Genomic DNA, 11,454 nt, shown 5'->3' with positions numbered 1-11,454 from the left:
TTGTTTTATTTTATTTTAATTTATATGCCGCCCACACTACCCAAAGGCCTCTGGGCGGGCTTACAGCAATTTACAGTAAAAAAAAAAAGACAAAACAATCAAAATACAATTAAAATATATACTCTAAAAGTTGCCATCAGGACAATGTCAATTGAAAGCCTTCTGGAACAAGGAAGGTTTTGACTTAACTTATTTGTTTGTCTAGCTTTTTAAATTTAATTAAGTTATTTAATATTTTTTCTAATTTAAACTTTCACTTCGATTATGTTTATATTATGTTATGCCGCTGTTTTAAACCGCCTAGGGTGGCCATTGATCAGATGGCCAGTATAGAAATGGATTGGTTGGTTGATTTTTATTTTATTCCGTTTTTAACCCACCCATCTAGTGGCCCGGCCACTACCTCTGGGTGGGTTGCAGTAAAAAAATACATGTATCCACAACACAAACCAAGATTCCATCATAAACAGCAACCAAGATATCAAACAACAACAACAAAAACAGGTTTATCTGGTCAAGGTGCTTCTATCATCTTTCAAAACAACAGTCCTCCCCATGTGATTTATAAGTATAAAAACCTTACAAGTGTTAATATAATTCAGGCCAATAAGTAGCACATGAAAAGTCTCAACTTGTCAATGGAGACCCACTGAATGTTTCCTAAGTCAACACTCAGGTAGATCCCATAAACCCAATGGCTCTACTCCGGCGGCAATTAGCAATAAGAGACTAAGGGAGGAAACATCAGGGAAGGCTGTGTGGCAGGAGGCGAACGCTCAGGTCATGCCCCTTATGATAAAAGCTGGAAAATGAAGGTTATGGGTGGGGGGAATGGCACAAATGCGAGATAGAGTAATACCTTTTATTGAGTCGCTAAAAAATTAAATAGAAATCTTTGGGGAGGGGAAACCAGTGTATTTCAAATGGGGTGGTGGAAGAGAGGTTTAAGAACACCATGGCCTGCCGAAAAGGCAAATGAATGGTTCTAGACCAGTGGATCCCCAGATGTTCTCGGACTACTACGCCCAGAAATCCTTGCCAGCCCAGTAAAGGTTTCTGGGAGTTGCAGTCCAAGAACATCTGGGGACCAGGGTAGGGAATCACTGTTCTGGAACAAATCAAGTCTGAACCTTTGGAAAATAAAGTGCTTTAGACTTTACAATATTGTCAACAAAGGGAATTTTTGGGATAGCAGTAGACATGGTTGGGAGTCTGGTTGCTGAATGCAGAAATAACTAATAAACGTGTTAATATTAAAAGCAGTTTTGCTGAGATGTAATGTAAGTAATTTTGATCCCTGCGTTTGCTCCCTCTCCTTTCCTCTCACCATCCTTTCCACCCTCCTTTTTGCAGAGCGTTTATTCCAGGGGTGAGGGTAAATTGCAGCCCTCAGCCCAGCTCTTCAGATGTAACTAGACTGCAGTTCCCATCAGCCCTAATCTGCAGCCAATGAAGAGGATGATGGGAGTTGTAATCCAGCAACATTGGCGAGGACGCACTATGTTTGCTTTGGATCTATCTGGCTGTGACAGGCCAAGACTGTTTTGCTGTATAGTCCTGTGCAAGTCTGCTTCAGAATTAAGTCCACCCTGAATCTCATTGTAAGGAACTGCTGGACCGCTCAGTGATTTAGGTATCTAGCTGCGGAGCTAAAGGTTGGGAGTTCGATTCCCCACCGTGCCTCCTTGAAAGGGACTGGACTTGATGACCCCATAGGGTCCCTTCCAGCTCTGCAGCTCAAGGATTATTACCTGAATTTGATCTTTCATTTGAGTACAGCACTTAGCAAATTTTAAGTGCTTTGCAAGGGAAGAAGAAGAATCATAGCTATGGCAACCCTAATAACAGCCTCTGGCTTCATCATCTATGGCTTTCTGTGCTTCTGGCCACTCGAGGCTTCTAAAAATCCAGTTTTTGAAAAGGCACAAGCTGGGCTGGCTTCCATGGTCTCTTCAGCATCATCTTGCAGTCCAGGGACGTTTTTCCTCCTGCTGCGAACTTTTCAGAGGACCCCTGAAGGAATTACTTCCCGAACAAGGGTTAGCCTGTAATTCCCATTTTGCTGCGCCAGGAGCTGTGAGGGACTGCAAACAGCTGAGGCTGCGCGATGCTCAGGATAACAAAGGAGTGAGTATCAGATCAGATCTCTCTCTATATATATACTTATGGACAGAGGGAAGTCCATTCTGCTTGCATGTTTTCCCTGTTTTTCTCCCCCACTTCCCCCCCCCCCCCCGTTCCACTTTCTCAAAGGGTGCTTCTGCTCCTTAACAGTTACAGGTTTCGGGTGCCTGGGAGTGTTATGTGTGGTTAAAAGGACAGAGAGGCGGAAGCGGCGGTTCTGGGGAGAAATAAAATAGATCTGCAAAAGATGAGCCTGCCTTTCTGGTCCCCCAGATTCCGTGGGATGACCTAAACTGAAACACAGTCGCACTTGAGTGTCCGGTGGGGCTAAGAAGCACCTGTTCTTAGGTGCATGACCTTTTATATCTTCCCCCTACAGAAATTCATATATTTTGCAGCATCTTTTCATGTATCGCCTTGATGATGTGTCTTTCCTTATCTCCTAAGTGTATATGTATTTGTATCCATGTATGTGCTGTGCATACAGTCTTTTCTCTCCAAAGCTACCTTTTAAGATTCTGCTTTCTTATAGATAATCCTCCCCCCTCTTGCAATCATTCCTCGGGTGCTTCCTAAGGAGGCCCAACCTTATTCAGAGGATTTTGCAGTCTTCCACACAAGGACATTTTCTCATTTCTAAGCTTCCCGCTGTGGCTGCATCTATTTTCTCTAACCTGCCACCCAAAGTCTGCTGGGTGGTTGGAATGGAATAACTGCAAAATGCCATTTAATGAGTAGTGCTGGGGACCCACGATTGGGAAGCGCCCCTGGAGTGTGAAAGATGGATGGCAATAGAGCCCCTGGCCCTCTTCCGATGCTACATCATGTTACGTGTAAGGCTGCAAGCTTGCATTGAGTGAATAGCATGCTTCATTAATTAAAATTTCACATTCCTATTGTTTAAAAAAAACGGTTAATGCTAGAGATAACTATGTGAAATACATTTTGCTTTTCTTCTTTTTACTGCAAAATAAATAAATAAAAAGAGTGAAGCACCGGGGAATGTGACCCCCAATTTAAAAGCTGGCGTGTTGTAATTGAAATATATTTTTTAATATTAATGGTTGCAAACATTAACAGAGCAGCCCTAAGCATATTTTCTCAAGCCCCACTGCTTTGAATGGGGATAAGCCTGTAGGAAGTGTGTCCAGTGTGCCGGCCCAAAATGCCACAGGCATCGTTTGTGTTAGGCAAATTTATTTATTGTAAGACCAGCTGGAAACCTGGGGTACAAATATCTCCACCTTCCAGCGGAGGAGCTGGTCGCCAGTCACCGGAAGGAAGACCTTTTGCTGCTGGAAAAGTGGGCGAGGTGGAGAATCGTCTCATTTACGAACAGGTGTAAACTGCTTTTGTGGGCATCCCCTTTCTGCCAGTGACCATCATCAGTCCAGGAAGGGGACACAGGATCTGTGCCAGTGTTCCTAACAGTCTAAGAGAGAAGCAAGAGCAGTGGATGTTGTGTATTCCCAGTTGGAAAAGTGTGTGTGTGTGTGTGTGTGTGTGTGTGTGTGTGTGTGTGTGTGTGTGTGTGTGTGTGTGTGTGTGTGTGTGTGTGTGTGTGTGTGTGTGTCTCTCTCTCTCTCTCTCTCTCTCTCTCTCTCTCTCTCTCTCTCTCTCTCTCTCTCTCTCTCTCTCTCTCTCTCTCTCTCTCTCTCTCTCTCTCTCGTGGGACCTCCCCAAGACACAGACTGCAGCCTTGGGGCCAGTCATTGGAAGGTCTGAGAAAACATGGGGATTGTGGTCCAGAAATGTAACGTTTTCAAATTCTGGACAAAACCACCTGGATTTTTGACCTGTGCTTCTCCGACTTGGTGGTTTCCAGAAGCCCCACCAGTGTAGTGCTTGCTTGTGAGTGACTGATCTGCCAGCCTGAGATCTTTTCCTCCCTAAGGACCGATCTTTGTGCTGATTTAGCCAGGAGAGGATCTGCCCACTCCTTGCGTTCCACGCCGAAGTCCTGTTGAGGTCGGTGGTGGCATCAAGAAATGGGAGGTGCTGCTTAAGGTCAACTGAGTGGACCACCCACTTGTCTGACGTAGGGGATGGCTTCTGCAAGGCCAGGGTGGTGCAAAATTACATTTCAAAATATCTCCATGGGGGAAAACGCACCTGAAAACCTGGAGAACGGTGAGGAATGACTTAGCACAAAGGGGCTTCCCAACAGAGGCTGCTGAATGAGCCAGCGCCCAAAGGAAAGCACATCCTGAAGTTGAAAACACAAAAAACACATAATACAGAGGATGAGAATTGGAGGTTCTTTAGGGAGAGATTCTGGGGTCAGGCAGGTGTAGGAAAATAGTGAGAAATGGATTTTCCCCATCAATGCGGGGGTGGGGGGGCGGCCTTCTGTCATACATTGTTCATTCAGATGCCAGTCTCTGAGCATGAACAAACATTACAGGCAGAATTCGGTCGTCATCTGATTGAAGCTTTTTCAGGAGGTTTTCTCACCCAACCTAATTTGCCAGCGAGCCTTGCTTTGTTTGACCATTGGTCCTTCGGGACTTAAGCTTCAGACTCCTGCTGAAGTCGGGCGCCCCAAAAGAAAGGCTGCCCGAATCGCGGCTCTCCGACAGTGCTTTCGGCTGCGAGCACAGACCATCAGGAGCATTGGTTCCTGCCCTTCGTTGCTCTTGCTGCCGCAGCCTGAAGACCCCTCCCTTTCGGGAAGCCGAACGCTGGGGACATTTGAAAGGCGGAGGCAATGAAGCAACCAACGCCTTTGTCTGCTGCGTCAAAGCAGGTCCTCTCTCTCTCCGGAGAATCTGCCCTTTTAGCCGAGTCACTCCCAAGCAGCAGAAAGACGTGTCTGCACAGCACATGCTTGGAAATGTGAACATCATGCGTGCATGTAGTTTGTGCCAGGCATGTTTTCTAGGCGGTCTCTTTCAAAATTAGAGAAGAATGGGTTCTTGAGAAGGTTTCTAAAAATTCGTAGTGAGTCAGCCTTAATTCTCCTGCTTTTGTAATGTGTAAGGATCACACTGCTCTTTTTCATGTTTTTGTTTTGTCTTACAAAGAGGAGGTCGCTAGACAGAATGCAAGCTAGCAAACATCTTATAAGCAGTGCTGGGGAAAGTCAATTATTTGGGTCCCACCTTCCAGGAATCCACCCTCCTTTTTGTGGCTGTTGTGATGTGCTGTCACGTTGCCTCCGATTCATGGTGACCCTCTGAATGAGTGAACTTCAGAATGTCTTGTCCTCAGCTGCCCTACACAGCTCTTCTAAACTCAAGCCTGTGGCTTCCTGTAGAGAGTCAGCCTATCTCATATTTCATCTTCCTCTTTTCCTGCTACCTCCCCCTTTTCCTGGCATGATGGCCTTTTCCATCTCAGTCTCTTCTTCTCCGTTTTCTTCCTCCTCGAACTTTTTCATGGTGGTCTTTTCCGGTGAGCTTTGTCGTCTCGAACTACGATCGTTCCAGTTTGGTAATTTTAAAAAGGCAAGCCATACAATCCGTAGACGTTTATTGTCAACCGAGGTTTCCAAGCAGAACCTTTTAAAATGAATGTGGAGAAGCCATGTAGTCACTTCTTCCTTGATTCCTTATTTCTATCGCCTAAAAACTGCAGTCCGACAAGGACTGGACTTTCTGCTCTCCTTCTCCTGCAAGGAAAAGGTTTCCGAGGGAGCGCGGGGCCAAAGTGAAGGCAATTCACCCGTGTAAACCTTCGTAGGGCAGAAGCGGCTGCGGTGGGTCAGCGCTCCTCCATTCCCGTTTCTTACGGTAAATCTTTCTTTCTTCCTCCCCCCTCTGATGCGCCCTCCAAGACCGAAATGGAAGATGTGAGGCCCAAAAGGGCCAGCGAGTTTTTGCAGAGATGTGTCAAACTTGAGGATAACGAAGGAGACGCTCAGCCTAAGGAGGAGATCATAGAGGTGCGAGCTCTCCCTATACTGACTCCGTCCTACGCTCAGACCGTGCAAGGTATGGAAATGTCTTTCCTTCCGCCTAAAACAGTGATTTGGCCGATGGGAAGGCGGGACGCAGGCACTATCTAGGTGGTGCACAGGGTTTTGTAATACTTAATAATAATTTGTACACCCTCAAATCAATTCTGCCTTATAGCAACCCTTTCTGGGGTTTTCTAGGTAGAGCATACGCAGAAGTGGTTTCCCATCCCCTTCCTCTAGGGGGAGCCCTGGGACGGTGGGCAGCTGGCCCAAGGCTACCCAGGCTGGCTCGTCTCCTGAAAGACCCAGTGGCGGAATCGAACCCCCAACCTCTGGCTCTGCAGCTGGAGATCTAAACCATGGAGCTAGCTAACCAGTTATTTTGTAATTATTACTAACAATTACTATAATAATTAGTAATGGCATCAGCACAATTTTCAATTACTAAGGGGAGTGGTTTAAAAATCTATCCCTATTTCATCTCTTTAAACCTTCTATGTAAGGATGACTATAACAGAAGGTCTAAAGCCCTGTCCAGTTCCTCTCCGGGTAAAGCGGGCTTTTGTTTCTACGACACGAGAGCAGATGCATGCTTTTGGACTATAATCCCAGAATCCTCCAGGTAGAAGGAATTCTGGGAGTTGCAGTCAAAAAAACAAAAACAAAACAAAACAAAACACACCACAACAGCTGCACACGTCCAGTTTTGAACCCATGCGAAAACCAGGTTTCTGCAAGAGAGTGGCTGGTGGGGGATCGGACACCAAAAGGTGCAAACCACTGGCCTAGAAAGCTGACTGCCCATGGTAGAAATCCAGTGAAATATTCAGATTTAAGCCTGAACGAAGAAATACGCTGTTTGGGAGCATGCTGGGGAAGAGAACTGGTCGGGACCTTCATCCTAGCCCAGCATTGATTCTCTGAAATGCATTGCTGGACTGTAGCACAACAGACAAAGATGGGGAGCTCCTAATTAAAAATTGCTGATTTCCTACAGACAACAGCAGTCTTATGGGAATGAGGGTACCCACAGAGTATTCCCCCCATTCAGCCCTCATCTGTTCTCTGGTAGGGTACGAAGGAAGGTAGCAGTCAATCTGGAAGTGCAGAACCTCGTGGCTGAAGGTCCCCCATAACCATCCGCCCATGTAATAACATCTTTATTATAATCATGGAACTGGGTAGCTGTGACGGAGAGCATGCCCGAGAGTGGTCTATCGACTAGATAGGCGGGATATAAATAAAATAATAAATAAATAAATAAATAATAAGCTATGGGGAAGCACCCATGATAAGAACGAGCCATTTCTCTCTCACCTACTGTGAAGATTGCACCTGTGGATCCAGATGCTTTGTTCATTGATGGGTCATTTTGCTCAGACACCAGCCACGGATGTTTTGAGAGTCGTGGAACAGGGGTGTGTTATGTACTGCCCTATCCACTCCCCAAAGTTTTGGACAAGCAGGCAGCGAGAAGGGAACCCGATTTGATCTTTCGCTGGTGCCCACTTTCTTACAATTCTAGGATGCAAAGAAAGAAAGAAGTTCTGCCATGTGCCGGCTATGTGGAAAGAGTTATTAAACATTACCTTATCTAGTGTCCGACCTTCTGTCACTGCGGCCCTGACGCGTGTCCAAAGACTGCAGTCCAGGGCTATTTACAGCGGCTAAATGGCTCAGTCACCAAGAGTTTAAAGGTTCCTGAAAAGTCTGTTTACTGACCATTGTAAAGCTTCCAAGCAGTCTGAGGGGTTCTTTTGATGAGCCTCTTGCCCAGAAAGGATGGTTTCTAAAAGTGTCTTCTGCCCCTCCTGTTTGTTTATTCATGGGATTCCTTGTGCGGTTACATATTTTGGATCATCTCTTTGAAGGCCATCAGGTAGAACCTCCAAAAAAAGGTTATGTTTCAAAGTCTGTCAGGCAGGTTTTAGGTTTATTTGAGGAGACATGTAGTTCTCCAAGAGGTCCCAGCTGCACATGCAATAAAAATCTAGGGCGTTAGACAGATTGGTCCACCATTCCTTGAGCTGGGGACCTAAGAGAGAGAGAGAGAGAGAGAGAGAGAGAGAGAGAGAGAGAAATAAGATGATTGGCTCTTCCTAATTAGAGATGGGCACGAATTAGAGATGGTTTGTTTATCAGCTGAACAGGTGTTCTGCTCATCAAAGCCCCGCCTGCTCCGTTGGGCACCCAATCAGAGGCAGGGAAGTTGAGGTACAGCCTCTGAATGGGCGGCTGCTGGAGGAGGCAGGGCTTTGAAGCACCGATAAACGAACCGGCGCAAACTGCCGAACTAGCAGTACGCGCCCCTCTCTAATCCTAATATAATGGATGAGCTGGGTGGAAGGAAGAATGGAACCCACAGGGGCCTGTTCCAGCTCTTTATCAAAAATTTTAAAAAACACACAAGGTGGTTGGGTCTCCACCAACTCTTGGTAATTTTTGCATTGAATTAGGAGCATATTGTGGAGTTACTGGTCTTCCCTTCCCTTCCGACAGAGGAAATCTCGATGGTCTTCAACACGTGTGCCATGCCAGCCAACCTGGGCCCATGCACCAGGAGGCGGCGCGAGAAAGGCAGTGGCCACGACGGCACCAGCACCTCTCTCTACGTCGATCGCCGCAAATCCAAAGTATGGAACTATTACACCAAGCTGGGCGATGCCTACGTGGAGTGCAACGTGTGCAAAAAGCAGCTGTCCTTCCACAACAGCACCACGACCATGAGGGAACATCTGGTGAGGAAGCACAGCATCCGCGACACCTTGCTCTCGCAGCTGAAGGATGACCAGGTTTCGGAGCCAGACTACGCGGCTCAGGAGAGCGCCATAAAGCGGGCCCGCCAGCTGACTCCCGAAAGCAACAATCAGTACCACTCTGGGCCTTGCCCGGAACCCAGGACGGACGTGATCTTGGAGCTGGTGCTAGAAATGATTTTTCGGGATCTCCATCCCCTCTCGGTCGTGAAAGACAAAGGCTTTGGCCTCCTCATTGGCTACCTAGAACCGAGTTTTATTCTCCCGTCTCCGATGCAGCTCTCGAGCATGCTGTGGCACCGCTACAACGTGGTCAAGCAGCACCTAGAACATTACCTGCAAACCGCCCAGTCCATTGTGATCTGTGCTGAGTTCTGGCTGTCTCAACCCAACCAGACCTACTTGACCATCATGACCCATTTTATCGACGGGGAGTGGCGGCGGGCCAGGTGCATCTTGGAGACCCAGCAGGTGCACGAGAACAAAGCCGAGAGCCACTTGGGAGACCGGCTCTACTCGGTCCTGACGGACTTTGGGTTGTCCAATAAATCTGTCTTCTGCGTGATGCACGACAGCCTCCAGGATATGGAGGCGAACGCGTCCCAACTCAAAGGCGTCTATGGCTGGACCAGCCTCTGCTGCGCCGCCCACCTGCTGCATCTGTGCGTCAAGGCAGGGCTGGAGGTGGAGCAGGTGCAGGAGGCCCTGAGCGCCGCCCGGAGCATCGTCTGCTACTTCCAGCAGGACGCAAAAGCCACCTGTTCCCTCAACAGCAAACTGGAAGCCATTAACAAGACTAAGCTGAAGCTGGTGATGGACACTGGGGCTCGGTGGATAACCACCATTGAGATGTGCGAATGCCTCCTGGACCTCAAGTGGGCCATCATGTCCGTCTTGGAGGAACACCCCAAGGGAACATCCGTGGTCCAGAACTTGGCCGACCACCAGTGGAAGCTCTTGCAGGACCTGGTCCCCGTCATGAGGACGCTTAAGATCGCCACGTCCTTCTTGAGGGAGGAGCAGAACTTCTCCATCTCTTCTCTGATGCCCTGCATCCACGGGATCGTCACCGCCATCGGTCAGCAATCGGAAGAAGCGAGCGGCATCATCAAGACCGTGGTGGTGAACAACATCAGGACCGAGCTCACCCAGCGCTGGGGGATCCTAGATGATGAGAAGCTGCTGGAGAGCCCCGCCGTGGTCGCCTCCTTCTTAGACCCCCGTTTCAAGGAAATGCGGTTCCTGAGCCCCAGCCTCCGGAGCGAGCTGCACAAGAAAATCAAGAGCATGTTGTCCCAGTTCTTCAACCACCCGTCCCCACTGGCCAACCAGTTCTGGGTGCCGAATGCCGATTACAAAGCGGAGGTCGGAGGGGATGCGGCCGGCCAGCTTTCGGCCCATAAGGAAAGAGGTCCGAGCGGGCAGTCCCAGAGCATGTACGACATCCTTTTGGGGAAAGACCCGACGGAGAGCATGCCCGAGATCCATCAACAGCTGGAGAACTACATTGTGGAGCCGCTCTGCAAGCGGAGCACCAACCCTTTGGACTGGTGGAAGAATAACGAGCACCGCTTTCCTTCCGTAGCCAGGTTAGCCCGGCAGTATCTGGCCATCCCGGCGACGGTCGTGCCGCCCGATCAGGCTTTCGCCGCCAGCGAGAGTGCCCTGGAGCACCGGAGGGGCGTCCTCGCCCCTGAAAATCTGGACCAAATCCTCTTTTTGCACCAAAACTTCGATTTCTTAGAATCCATGAGAAATGGGAACGAGAGCCTGAGTAAAACGGTGCACAACCAGTACTGAAGAGCGGGGTTGTGGAACGAACCGACAAAACCACCCTCTCCGTTCAAGTGGGGGTCTGTAAGACTTCGGAGCGCGGAGAGAGGGGCTGCAGAGTCAAACAGACCGCTGGACTGCCGGCTCCTTCCGCATAGTCGTAGATCAGAATCTGACCTTGTATGCTAACGAAAAAGCAAGTTTGCTGTCTACACTATACAGACCATCATGTCTTGGGTTGTAGTGGTGGATTATTTTCTCAGCAAGATTCATTTTCTCCCTTGGAAGCGATGCATGAGCGGAAGGAGGTCTCAGGGGAGTGGGGACGGTGTCTGGTGTTTGCATTTTGGAAAGGAACAAGGGAATCTCTAGAAGACACGCAGACATCTTGAGGATCCGTCAAAACCTAAAAGGGGAACTATAGACCTACGCACCTATTTATCTCAGCAAGGACGTAGATAGGGAAGGCATATAGAAATTATTTCAGAGTCTACAGATCTTGGTGGGTCAAGTGTGTTGCGCTTTGTATGTGTGTGTTTTCGTCCACCTTGAAGATTCCTATGAGACCCTTTTCACTAAAGGATGATAGGTAACCCCCCGGCCTCCCCAGCCCTCTTGGCTTAGAAGCATGTAGATTCTTACCTTCCTTGGCCACAAATTAAACAGGTTTGCAACGGACTGGATTTGGGGGATCTGATGATATCTGGAGGGGGGGGGAAGTTCCTCACCTGTGCTGGGAATGAAGACTTTTCTGGAGAACCTTGTAGCCCTCTGGCTTCTAAGACCCGGCGGTCCTGGAGAGGTGAGGCCGCCCCTCGCCTTGTCTCACTTGGGACCACCTCCCGGAGAGTCCAGTAGGCAACTCAGTGGTTCCAAGAATTCCACCAAGAACTTAAGGCATGG

At 48.5% G+C, this 11,454-nt stretch overlaps 1 protein-coding gene across 1 annotated transcript; it reads left to right on the top strand.

The window, feature by feature from the left end:
• The first annotated feature begins 1,467 nt into the window (after positions 1 to 1,467).
• LOC110075759 (E3 SUMO-protein ligase ZBED1) lies at positions 1,468 to 11,234 on the top strand. The gene is made up of 3 exons (XM_020787278.3): positions 1,468 to 2,127; positions 5,900 to 6,056; positions 8,522 to 11,234. Exons 1-3 carry the CDS (start codon positions 1,867 to 1,869, stop codon positions 10,576 to 10,578), a joined length of 2,475 nt encoding a protein of 824 aa, XP_020642937.3. The 5' UTR covers positions 1,468 to 1,866; the 3' UTR covers positions 10,579 to 11,234.
• The last annotated feature ends 220 nt before the right edge of the window (positions 11,235 to 11,454 follow it).

The sequence above is a fragment of the Pogona vitticeps genome, chromosome 9, assembly GCF_051106095.1.
Source record: "Pogona vitticeps strain Pit_001003342236 chromosome 9, PviZW2.1, whole genome shotgun sequence".
Taxonomy (NCBI): domain Eukaryota; kingdom Metazoa; phylum Chordata; class Lepidosauria; order Squamata; family Agamidae; genus Pogona; species Pogona vitticeps.
The sequence above is the reverse complement of the archived record's forward strand: the minus strand, read 5'-3'. Positions and strand labels throughout refer to the sequence as shown.